This window comes from Clavelina lepadiformis, chromosome 1, assembly GCF_947623445.1.
Source record: "Clavelina lepadiformis chromosome 1, kaClaLepa1.1, whole genome shotgun sequence".
In the NCBI taxonomy this organism is placed as follows: domain Eukaryota; kingdom Metazoa; phylum Chordata; class Ascidiacea; order Aplousobranchia; family Clavelinidae; genus Clavelina; species Clavelina lepadiformis.
The window spans coordinates 8,935,647-8,947,939 of record NC_135240.1 but is presented as its reverse complement, the minus strand read 5'-3'; the positions used below and the strand labels follow the sequence as shown (position 1 = coordinate 8,947,939).

Here is a 12,293-nt window from a genome sequence, read left to right as displayed (position 1 = left end):
AGGGAGAGTAGCGTAAGTTATATTTACAGAATGGGATTCCGGTCCCTAGGATGGCGTTTCTTTTGTGCGGTTTTCCTTAAATATCCATTTGTTGTGCACTTAAGATAGTTATTGTTATCATTTTAATCAAACCATGTCACTTTATATATTTATTTAGGCTATTAAAATACGTATTTTTAATGCTAGGGAACACATCCTCTACATTTTCCAACAGTGTAGCTGTTCCGTTGTTTGTGTTATTTTGGCCTTAAATTCGTTAAACTTAGGAATTACTTTGTGGGTTTGGTGGCCATGCTAACCTACCATCTTATAGTACAATTGCCTTATTGCTATCTTAAATGTCTTAAGCCTTCGAACTTTGCCATTTTTTCCTGCTTGTTAATTGTTCATGAGCACGTATTTTATTGTGCTATAACCTATAACTACAACGGTAAGCATCGTAATTTTCGCTCCGCACAGTTAATGGCGAAAAATAAACAATACGATACAGTACTTACGTCTTGAACACCCTTAGTAAAAGCTAACTATAAGCTGTCTAGTTTTCAGCAACAACCAACAGCAGGGCGCTACTCGAGCAATCACAGTCTGCTGTTCATTGCGTCACCAAGGGCAGCACGGTGATTCGTCACCAACAGCAGCTTGTCACTTTCAGACCGCCAACCAACAGCAGGGTGCTACCCGAGAAATCTCGTTCTACTATTCATTACGTCATGAACAGAAGCTTAGCGTTACACATGACATTACCAACAGTAGTTTGTCAATTACTGAGCAAAAAACAATAAGAGTGTGCTATTCCAAAATAGTTGGCTGCTGTACAACAATAACAGTCTTTCTTCTGATTACCATGCCACTAAAAGTGTATCTGAAGACTGTCTAAAGTCTAAAAGACTGTCTTATCAGCTTACTTTTAGCTTGGTTCTGCACTTCTTCAGTACCCTACTTTATATAACTTATTATATGTTTGTTTTTGTGAGTAATGTTCAGCTGTAGTATTTTTAACTTATTTTTATGGTGGATTTAGTGGCCGCACTAACCATTATTTATCTTTATAATTTGGTTATAGTATTCTTGCACGTTTAAAGGCTTTGGCTTTGTCTTTCCACGCTTATTGTTTCATGGTGGAATGTTTAATTGTTATTTTATTACGCTATACGCTTGCCCTTCAGACAATGACGAAAAATAAACAATACAATACGACCCTATCTAATTCAGAAAATCAGCCACTACGTGATGTCACCAATAGCATGGTCACCGATAAGCAACCGAGTATCGTGACCAATTGCAGGGCGCTACTCAAAAATAACACGTTGCAAGAGGTGACGTCACGAGAAAACTTTAACATGTTAAAACTGGTATTGCATTTTGTTGTGCGTGCATTTACCGATTACCTATCAGCTATCTATGACCTAGGACATTTATATTTAATGGTGAGCTTTCAAAATTATACGCCATGAATTGCCAGCTATAATTGTACCGATATAAAAGGTTAAAATACAATATGAAAATGACAAGATATATAACGCAAGTATGTTAATCAATCAAGGCCACTTAACAGGTGGTCGGTTATTTTTCATCTATTGTTTATCTTAGACGTAAGGCCAGGACAATCATAGTCGATAAAAGAAAATTAAGAAGATAGATTCTTGTTCTTTTTTGCGCATCGCCATATAGGTGGCGTTATATATTCACGAGTTTCCTGTTTCAAACTGATAGAAACAATTAATGTATGTATGCCGCCATGTTTTTCGCCGTATCAAAAAAAATTGTCAGGCACTGCCTGGATCTCCATCAAGGATTTTCGCGAGTGGATTTTATTTTTGTTTGATTTAGTCAGCTCGATGGTTAAAACCCACTTACAAAGTTAGTTTAAATAATAACTTAGCAAGTACAATGAGTGACTTGCTTGTTAAGAAATAAGGCAGACGAGATTTCTTCTCGATAGTCTGTTTTAATTAATGCTGCCTGTAGTCAATGTAGTGTAAAGTTTACATTCTACAGGTATTGAGATAAACGAATGTATTGAAATCGACATCCAATGAACAATTTACATGTTTAACCCAAAATTACAAAGTTCTAAAATCGGGGGTTAGGTAGCCACAAAAGATAGTGCGAAAATTTAGCAAGCCCAGAATTGACTTCATAATCTCTCCCATATATTTTTACCCCTACTGCGGGACGCCAAGGATTACCTTAAATCTAAGTTGCTATATAAAAGTTAGGAATAGGTTATGTAGCCCAGGGTGTTTATTTTTTGGCAAACAACCTACAGTGTAACTGAGGCAAACTTTTGTAGCACATAGAGTACTAGGTGCGATTTATCGTCCCGTCGTGGACTAAATGTAAAAGTTAAGTATCCAGATGAATGTATGAGACGCAGAGTAAAACGAAATGATTTTATTTAAAACAAAAGGCAGGAAAGCCGACGATAAAAATTTACATCGAAATAGAAAAAGTCTTTATAACTGCAAAGAAAATGCCAACGAAGGATTGAGAAGCAAGAAAAAGCCGACGCACTTGATCGTCTTTGTATATGAGGACACAACACTTTGAAAGTCATGCTTTCGGATCTGTACTCATTACAAATCTTGGACAAACTAGCCAAGACGGGGAAATTCAACGTCTTGAAAGTTAATCTGATTCTTTTATTGGTTATCCAAAGATAGACGAAAGCTTAATGAAGGCGGCCTACGTTAGAAATGGTTTAATACGTAACAGAGGTAACTGTGACATCACAATAAGCCACTGTAAACTACTAAAATAAGATCAAAAAGGGAAAATGACGTATTCCATAATGATAAAAAAGAACAAATTATTACTTCTATCCACAATTATCCATTTTATTAATGATTTTATTAAAAAATGATCTAAATCCGCTAAATTGTTTCAATAAAAAATAAAGGTACATTGAAATTGTAAACTCAAAGCATCGAGTATGAAAAAAGGTTTCTGCGTCACCTAAAGACTTTGGGTGAAGTTCGGTGTAAAGTATAAAGGAACATGATGAGATAGCGCCTTTGAACAGAAGACCAAATTAAAGAAAACGCGAAATTAGAAAGAGCAGCAAATGACGCTTTCGCCTGGAGAGACGGAAGAGGGAAAACACACCGAAGCAGGGCATTAGTATATGGCAGTACTGTAAGAAGTATGAAAAATTTTGAACACAGAAACCTTAGCTGTAGGTTGCACCGGTAAGCAAATCGCGTGTTTATGGACAACATAACGTTACAGCAGCCGAAAACCTGTTTTGGCAAAACTTAAAACAGACGCCACGATAACATCATCAAACGGCATGGTAACATCACCTGATTGACATTATGCAGCATTTAAAATTGGTCCATCCGTACTACCGTGACGTGATTTTCTCTGACGTTGCCTAGCACGGTTAACGTTTGATAAGGCTCTTGTTTTATTATGGTCTATTATTGCGTAGTCTGTAGCCAGGTGACTGGTTAGGGGCGTTTTTGGAGTTTTGGGAGTCCTGGGCGTGCCGGGAATTCCCGAAGAGGCAGAAGAAGCCCCACAATTAAAGTCATCTCCGTTTTTGAAAGCCTCAACCGGGACATAATTGAGTTGCCTGGACCGGTCGGGCAAAGTAGGTTTTGAACGGAATGGAAATCCTGGAATGTCAAAGTCAAAGTTAAAATGGATTCGGTCGACCGCTGTGGCGGGCAGGGGGGTCCCAGAGACGTCTAAGCTGGCGTTGGCCGTGTTGACATACTCCCTCGCCGAATGGGGCACGTACGAGGGTGAAATATGTCTGTTGGGAAACTTATGGGGCCGTCGCTTCCATGGGTCACTTTTTGGAGGGGGCATGGGAGGGGGGTTTTGTGACGACAGCGAACCTCCATTTCCATTTAAACTTCCAATTCCCGATGATTTACTTCCAGGAGTAAGTAGAAGTTCGCAGTCTGAACGTAGTGACGCCATACTACGACTTACAGAGGATACCCCGTCTGGGGATAGAGTGTTTGCGTCACCGTTTTCCGTCCCCGATTTCGTCGTTGACGTGGCGTGCGTTGATTCAAGTTTTACTTTTTGGCTGTTCTTATCATAAAAAACCCGATGACGTCGGGGGAAGCTCCCAGATTGGACGGTGTTCCCAATAACTTCATTATTTTCGTAATTGGCACTCTCACTATTACGTCGCTGAGGTGTGCTGATTACGACATGGTCCGTTTTTCTGCTGTAACGAGCAACAGCCATGTCGCTGTTGATTCGTCGCCGGTTAATTATTTCCTACAAAGATATTAACATTAGTAAAGTGAATCCATCTATGGTAATAACTAATAACAATAACAGTAATTAATACTCAGGTGGATTAAAATTAGAACGGAATATGGTTATGCGTACAGTTCAGCTTGATTTCTGGCTACATTGCCTTGGAAACATATCGATATATCTACACTAGAATAATCCCACCATACCAGAAATAGCAGGACTAAAATTGTAACTTGTAAACTGAAATTTTCGAATAACTTTTAAAGTTTGGGTCAGTTGGGACAAAAGAATTGCATAAAATTTGGACAAAAAACTTTTTTAAAATTAAGATTCTTATTTTATTAACAGAGATTGAATTATTGCGATTAAGGCAGGGATACATCGTATTTGTAGCAGTACACCATTGTTAGACATCAATGGAATGAGATATACGAATGAGGTACACGTCAATAACAACCAACATCTATTAATATAAGTTAATGAGTTAACCAGGCGAGCAAAACTGACCTGTCTTGATGTTGGGGCAGGCTGAAGGACGAAAGGTTGATCGGGAGTTTCTAGTCTCAGCGGCATCTCCTCGGGTAGAGCAGCTAACGTTGCTAAAATGACATTAGACGTTAATTCAAAGCTATTTGATCAACAGAGTTGGCATTACACTGCAGTTTGGGAAACTAAAATAAAACAATCTAAAACAGTAAATCATTTTTCGTTTTCCAAAACATATTATGCTACAATTTTTAGTTCTATACATTCATGAGTATGAAAAATTTATCGAATGGGTTTTCGGGTACATTTTGTATATGTCGACTGAAGTCAATTATTAAGAAGATAGCTCACGTACAGCCATGTTGAGACGAGGTGCTTCCCCTCGGGGCAGGAGTTGTGGCCTGGGTCGGGGTACTGGATGTGGAAGGAACCCTAACACTTCCGTTGGTGTAATTTGCGGTACTACCATTGGGTATCAGGTGGTGGGTTCCGCTTGAATTGTTCATGTTGTAATATTCTTGATTTTGATTTGTCGTTGAGATAACTAAAATAAAACGCATTTGTAAAATTGTTGAATGATCATCACGAACTCTTGTGATAGGTTTCTAATGACCTTAAACTATTTCTTCCGTTGCGTAATACACTTATTCCGTGTTCAAGTTTTTCATCGGCTTTGTTTACAGCGTTAGTTGCACTTTGAACATAGCTGACCAAAAATATTTGCGAAATCTTTCGCGCAATTCTCCTGGTTCGTTAACCGATTTGATAACATCGTGTTTCAACATCGCTCACATAAACAATTCCCTGATTATAATGTAAATAGATAACCATCATACTTCAAGACGGGCTACGATCATATCGCCAAGTATGCCAATTCTTGACACAGCTAGTAGGCTACTAAGTAAGCAGAAATTACGATTATGAAGAAGGTTAACACTCAGTGGACTTCAAGTTTCAAACGTTTGCAATTTCCCTGCTTTTAAAATGGAGGTTTGTATAAACTAGTGGGCCACGACGTACAGCAATGACGGTTGGCATGCTTTAAATTATTTCTAATAAAATCTGACACCTTTATGTGTTGTAATGGCTTAGCCTTAAACAAACACATAATGTAAATAATTTACTAGGGTGGCCTTGCTATGGTTGTCAAACAGTTTTTTAACCTAGACGTAGACGTGTATTAACAAGCTAGGACTGTTCTACAGACTGCACAACACTCAGAGCAAAACCCCAGATAAATGCTTGATTACTTTAGCGACATTTGTTAAATCGATTGTATGCACCTAGTACGCTGAAGAACTTCACGCATTATCTGGTTGTAACTCTTGATATATCTTGTTTAAAAGAATTAGACACTTAAGAATACACAAGTACACACTTTGACATAAACAGCTGCCGCATGCTTTTATAGCAGCAAGCATCAACTTTGAAAAACATACCAGTCTGGCTGGGTACTGGGGGAAAACCCATGTTATGGGGTCCAAACGCGTCGTGTTGAGCTTGCAGGTCAGACCAGTACTTCTTGAGCAGGTCAAAGATCTGCTCAGTGCGGGCGCATTTAAACAAGTACATACCTAATTGACATAAAATGACGTGAATTAAACAAGTGAAACAAGGTTTAAAAAGCAGCAAATGTACGGCTATGGTATCTGTCCTTAATCGTTCTTAACTGGTAACAAATTAAGGTATATGGCTGTGAAATGTTCGTCGCTTAATCATTCTGACAAGCCTCCGCTAAACCAAGACACATGGCATTAGACTTGTCGAGAATTTAATGCGATTAAACGTAAAAGAACCTCATTAATTAATCACAAATTTCGCGCACCTTTTTAATCATAACGGCGATAAGATTTCGTCATTGTATAGTTAATTATGGGGAAACGAGAGTATAGATTCTCATTGTCCAATAAAAGATAGAAATATATCAAACCAATCAAAACAACATATATATGCATTTCAATTACACAGCGGTGTAGCATAAATACATGAATGTACAAGCAAACGCATAAAAAAGCGCGTTTTGAATTACGTTTTCTTACCCTGGCCTGTGTCGCATCCACTTCCAGCCTCGATAAACAGGACATCGTGATTACATCCGTATCGACGCAAGCATCTTATTGGCCAAGAGGCCATCTTCACTTTTTTGTTTCGGCTATGGACGATGAGTTTCGAGTTTTGGACTGAAATCAAAGCCGTGCAATTAGGCATACAATAACAGTGGCAAATAATCGCTTGAAAACGTATAAGATGAGCCACATTGATAGTTTAATGCTATCTTTAAAGCATCTTTGATCGCTTAGAAGTAAAACTTATAGATTTGCAAACTTGCAACACCTTTTGCAGATAATACAACCATTCTAAGTCAAAACTTACCTTCAAGAAGCACTGCATTCACAGATTTATCATTGTCGTTCAAGTTTCTAGCTTTAAACAGGTTGGAGTGGTTATCCGGGATGCTATGAGCACAACCCATCATGAAATGCGGGTAATGCTGCAGTCTTCGGCCTTTTCTCACGGCGCAATTTTTCAGTTAAACAGCTCGGTGCTTTTTTATCTCATATTAACTTACTTTATACCTTCAGGAACGTGCACATTTTAAACTTAATGCGTAAATACATGGTAACATTAGGGCAAGCTGTTCTGCTAGATTGGTAGTTGGTACCAATTGGAGCCAGTTTAATTACAGCACTCAAACATAACAACGAATATGTGCTTTATCAGAAAAAATTCAAGTCTGCTAACACAGACAGCGGTAGTCGGGCTACTGTGCTGAGTGGTCTAAAACGCAAAAGCAACAAAGAACAACGCATTGGTATGCTAAAAGACAAATATTAGCCCTGATAAGAAACGTTGTAGTGGTGATATGGCAGGCCTTGTTAAGCCTTTGGCAGTGACTAATTAAAAATGAATATTTTATATCGGGGCCCGTGATAGGCGGGATTACTAATGATAGTTTCAAATTCAAATCGTCAAGTGCGCGCAGCCGGAGAATGTCACACAAACGAGAAAAGTGTTTACTCCTAAATTTACCTGATTGAGTTTTTCACCAGTTCTAGTTCCAAAGTTGTTTCATAGTTCACACACCGCTTAAAAATAATATATACGTATCACTTTTCTCAGTTAAAAGATAACATTAAACCCATTGCTATGAACAGTAGGAATAAAAGCATCCAACTGCTTTGAATCCATTAAATGCAGCATTAACGACACCATGGTCCTTACGTAAGCGGCCAAGCAAACAAAGGGGACAACGAGTAAACAAAGGTATAAATTAACACGGGCATGGAAATAGCGTATGTAAGACTGATTTTTATTAAAGACTCGACCCGTTGTCTGGGAAACGAAGGCGCGCTCAGGACACCAGGACACAGACTTGCATAAATACACTATGAGCGTCAGACACTACATTGTACACAATCCGAAGCAAGTCAGACCGAATTAGTTTACTAAAAACAGTGACGTAATGCGAAGCCTATAAGGTTTATGACGACAGAAGAAAAGTATTTCCTTGCGTTTCTAAAGCTTTCGGAAATTCGTAAAACAAAAAATCCGGCGTTCGTACGCGACTACAATCTGTGTTCGCCGCACAAGATGAAGTCAAGAAAGGTGACTGACTATTTTTAATGTCTTGGCGGAGAAAAGTTGAGTCAAAAACGCAAATAGTATCGTCACTTTGCATTAACACTGGGCTTCGGAATGAATATTCGCACGCGGTTTTTCGTATCTCTAGCACGCACTATCCTATTTTCTTATTTTGAGTAGAAGCGTTTTACACAGTACGGTACTTGTTTTTACCTCTTCTTACCTTACGTAAACCCGCTGCTTACATAAAAGTTTTCCGCGGCAAGACTCTGGCATGCCGCCTAAAAATGTTGCGTGCTAGTCAAAATACATGGCAAGACTTGCAACTGACTTCGCGCATCCAAAGACATACCAAGGTAGTCACGGTTACAACGACCAGGGGGGGTTTGGGGTTTTAGAAAAAACTGCAGCAGAGAAAGTTTCTAAATACGTACCTGCTGTTATATCAGTCTTAGTCACGTTGTTTATCGTCGCCTTTTAAGCGAGACAGTAAATCGCACCTGCGCTGTATACCCATCAAACTGTCGCCAAATCGTAACCGCTGTGGCTCGACAGTGTTTAGCAAGCCATTAACACAACTACCAACCCCACAGCGCTATCTCTATGGATGTATTTTCTTCAAACTTGCAAGACACATATTATATGGCCCTAGTATACCGTTCTAACAGTTTTATGGCATCCCACAATGGCAATACATTAAACTGGCAATTCGCGTTTTACTGCTCAATTGTTGGCCGTAAAAGCGCAAAAGCGGTTCGGTCTCCATCCAAAATATCGAATTTAATCTTAAACGAGCTATATGGGTTTATTTGTTTAAGCCAAAACGCCTATAAATTACCTGTGTGAATTCTTTAGCTACGTCTCGTGTATGTTGATAAGTAAATAGCAAATTAATCATGGTTATGCAAAAACGTTGCGCGGTTACGTTTTTATGGCCGTAATACTACTGCAGCAACATTCGACACATAGAAGAAACCTCTTTATGTTATAACGACCTCTACAACCATTTAAAGCTGTCATTAAATTGCCTTTATTGTCGTTTGACATGGTCTTCTACGAGCAAATACAAATAACTAGCGCACTATGTAAGATTTGAACGCTGTATTGCACACTGCTGCAAATCGGTCGCATTTTCAACGTTCCACTGGACTTCCGCTGCACTAAAGTCCATATCACCAACAGCAGTTATTCATATCCACAAAAGCTCGCAAAAACCAATGTATTGTGCGCATTGTCACATTGCTGCAAAAAGCTTGCAATAAACGTCAATTTGACTTGAATTGCTCGAGCAGTACAACTATTTGTTTAGCACTAAATATTTTTAAATAAAGGCTTTATTCAATCAAAGAATAAGCATAAATACACTCTTAGCTTGAGGATATGCGAAGATTCGTTTGAGTATAACCAGCTTTGGTTTAGTAATTTCTTGGACTTCTTAAACCATCTCGGTAACCATGTGTTGACGTTTAAAAATTTAAACGTTGGATTTGTTCTACACGATTATTATCATGCAGAACACGCTACGAAATTAAGTTTCTTCTTAGAGGAAAATCGTTACGAAATTTTCTGCTCAAAAAGAACGGATAACGCGATTTGGAAAGACTGCGAAGGCAAGCGTACATGGAAGTCACTGTCCTCCACCGAATAAAGAATCATAAGTTATCTACTTTTCGGGTGCACCCAGGCACAAAAGGGGATTTATTGTAGCGTAACAACAGGCACCCCCTGTAGTGTTGAAAGAAAAATATTCGCTAAATATTCAATGACAGTGTGTGGGTATTGATGGTCTTGGCACACACTTTGTCTCACTCAACGTCATTCTTTGTCGTGATTCCGACAATGCCAACTAACCAGTCGAGAACTGTCTCATTCAAATTTATGTCTTCAAGCATTTACTTGTGCTCACTAAACTTTTTATAACCCTTGCGTTGTTGAAACATGAACCGTTTATAAAAACAATGAAATTGCAATGATAATGGCGGCGTTTCTCCCATGCCTGACAACTTTCTTATAAGACAAAATAAGATATTTAAGGTATAGCAATGACAAGTAGAAAGACTAAAGCTTGCGAACTGAGAAAGCAAGCATTACTTGCACTGAAATAAAGACTAAAAATCTCTGATAAAACTGCATCTCTACAGCTGAAGTGATATACATTGTACTTCACCACTTCAAAACTACTGGTAAGATAAATGTTGAGCATGCAACTATGAAACAGGTCGCGAAAAACACAATTCGAAAAAGGACGAGAGACGAAGCAAGCACGCACAGCGGCGTGAATTCGCTGCAGGCGAAATGCAAGTGATAATTAACGAGACCTGACCTGGAAAATTTGCTCTCGCCGCTTTTATTTTATCTGACGTCATAATGAGCAGAAGGGTCGCCAAAGAATAATAAACACGTGACTTGACCTCCGACCATGTCATACCGAATAATAACAGACCAACGTCAACGTCAACATCAATAGTTTGTGTAAACCCCAGAGTCAATATTACAGACATTTAATGTACCAGCCTTAAGAGCTAAGAAACTTAATATTTTTATGGTTACACTACACAGCAGTAATGAAAACTTAAATATTCTTAATAAGTTATTTTAGTATTACCTTCTCTAGATTAGATAAATAATTCTTCCAAATAGCTCGTCTCTAACAATATGGCTTCGCATTCAAACGCTGGACAAACTCAAGTACATATAACTAGGAACTAATATAGACTGCGATCACTATTTGCAAGAAACTTTGCTATGTAGACGGTCACCTAGTTTTATATATTTGCACTGAATTTTTCATATGTGTATAGCTTAAACTTCAAAACGCTAAACGTGCGTTTTGTTCTGCTTAACTCGAAATACTACACGGATGACCCACGCCAAATATGTCATTTTCTCCAAACTAGATGTGTAAAATTTTCAGTTTCAACTTCTTTGTGCGCCAAGTCATATACACTGACAGCATTCGACCTACGACGAAAACAGAAAGACGAGCAGCGCACATCAAACTGTGACATTCAAGTTGAGATGAAGCAAAGCAAATTGGTGATTTTTCTCGTAAACGCTCCAAGCCATAAAAAGCGTAATCTTCGACTTTTTGCTTGATTAGGTCAAACCAGCGTCAGGCTTTCGGCCTTCTTCTAACAACAATAACTCTGACAAGGGCGAGCAAATCTTTTCTCTTAGACAACAATAAAGAAACAACTTTCTCCCGCCCAAATACAGACAACTGCCTACCACATGTGCAACTCAGTCGAAAGGCATGCCATTAAAGGCGACATCAAACGAGTCGTTTATGAAAGTTGTTAATAAAAAGTTTACAGCGTTACAATAAAACAACAGAACATATGCTGCAGTTTAAAACGCTACCTTCCCACGATATAAAAATTCAATGAGGACGATGACGGTTTCTGACTAGCTACATGTAGCAAGCAGGAAGGTGAATATGAAAACTGCAACTAGTCAAAACTGCTTAACTTCCGTTGGCACTCCTGTGCACTATTTCTCATAGGGCGGGGCGGGTCTTCAGAACTTGACCCAGACTAAGTGACCATCCGTTAATATACCAGTGCCGCTACTACCACTACTGTATTGTCATTTGCTCGCTTGAAAATCTTCATTTAAACAACACTAACAAGGGTTTGGGTTGAGTTTAGAAGGCGTAGACACTCTAAACGTCTTATCAGGTATCTTCTCGATGACGTCATATAATACGTTTATCTTCTCATCTAGAACAATTGAATGGTCGATGAAGCGAGGGATATTAAAACGTCGTGAACAACAGCGCGGATTCGAATTTCAAAAAGAGCAATAAAATTTACGGCAAAATTCGCCGGCCCACACTATTTCGCAGGTGCCCGGTACTTCACATGTTATCTGTAATGGTGGGTGCTAGCGTTCAAATACCAAGAGTTTAGAGGCAGTATCATATACAAAACATCGTCATTTGGCCTGATTTAAGCACTATAAAGCACATTTAGACGAATTTTTATGTTGATTCGCTCACTTTGAAAGCA

The 12,293-nt window shown here is 38.7% G+C and overlaps 1 protein-coding gene across 1 annotated transcript; it reads right to left on the bottom strand.

The window, feature by feature from the left end:
- Positions 1–2,379: 2,379 nt before the first annotated feature.
- LOC143447311 (fibroblast growth factor receptor substrate 3-like) lies at positions 2,380–8,347 on the bottom strand. Its single transcript, XM_076947364.1, has 6 exons — positions 7,078–8,347; positions 6,744–6,884; positions 6,144–6,278; positions 5,060–5,248; positions 4,726–4,817; positions 2,380–4,236 (listed from the first exon to the last, which is right to left on the bottom strand). Exons 1-6 carry the CDS (start codon positions 7,178–7,180, stop codon positions 3,313–3,315), a joined length of 1,584 nt encoding a protein of 527 aa, XP_076803479.1. The 5' UTR covers positions 7,181–8,347; the 3' UTR covers positions 2,380–3,312.
- Positions 8,348–12,293: the final 3,946 nt, after the last annotated feature.

Bases quoted from the DNA above. Each gene is read 5' to 3' on its own strand.
- LOC143447311 (XM_076947364.1), bottom strand. From the start codon at position 7,180: ATGATGGGTTGTGCTCATAGCATCCCGGATAACCACTCCAACCTGTTT. The intron at 6,885-7,077 runs GTAAGTTTTGAC...CTTTGATTTCAG, and splicing joins GAATGCAGTGCTTCTTGAAG to TCCAAAACTCGAAACTCATC. The intron at 5,249-6,143 runs GTATGTTTTTCA...GTTTTATTTTAG, and splicing joins CCCAGTACCCAGCCAGACTG to TTATCTCAACGACAAATCAA.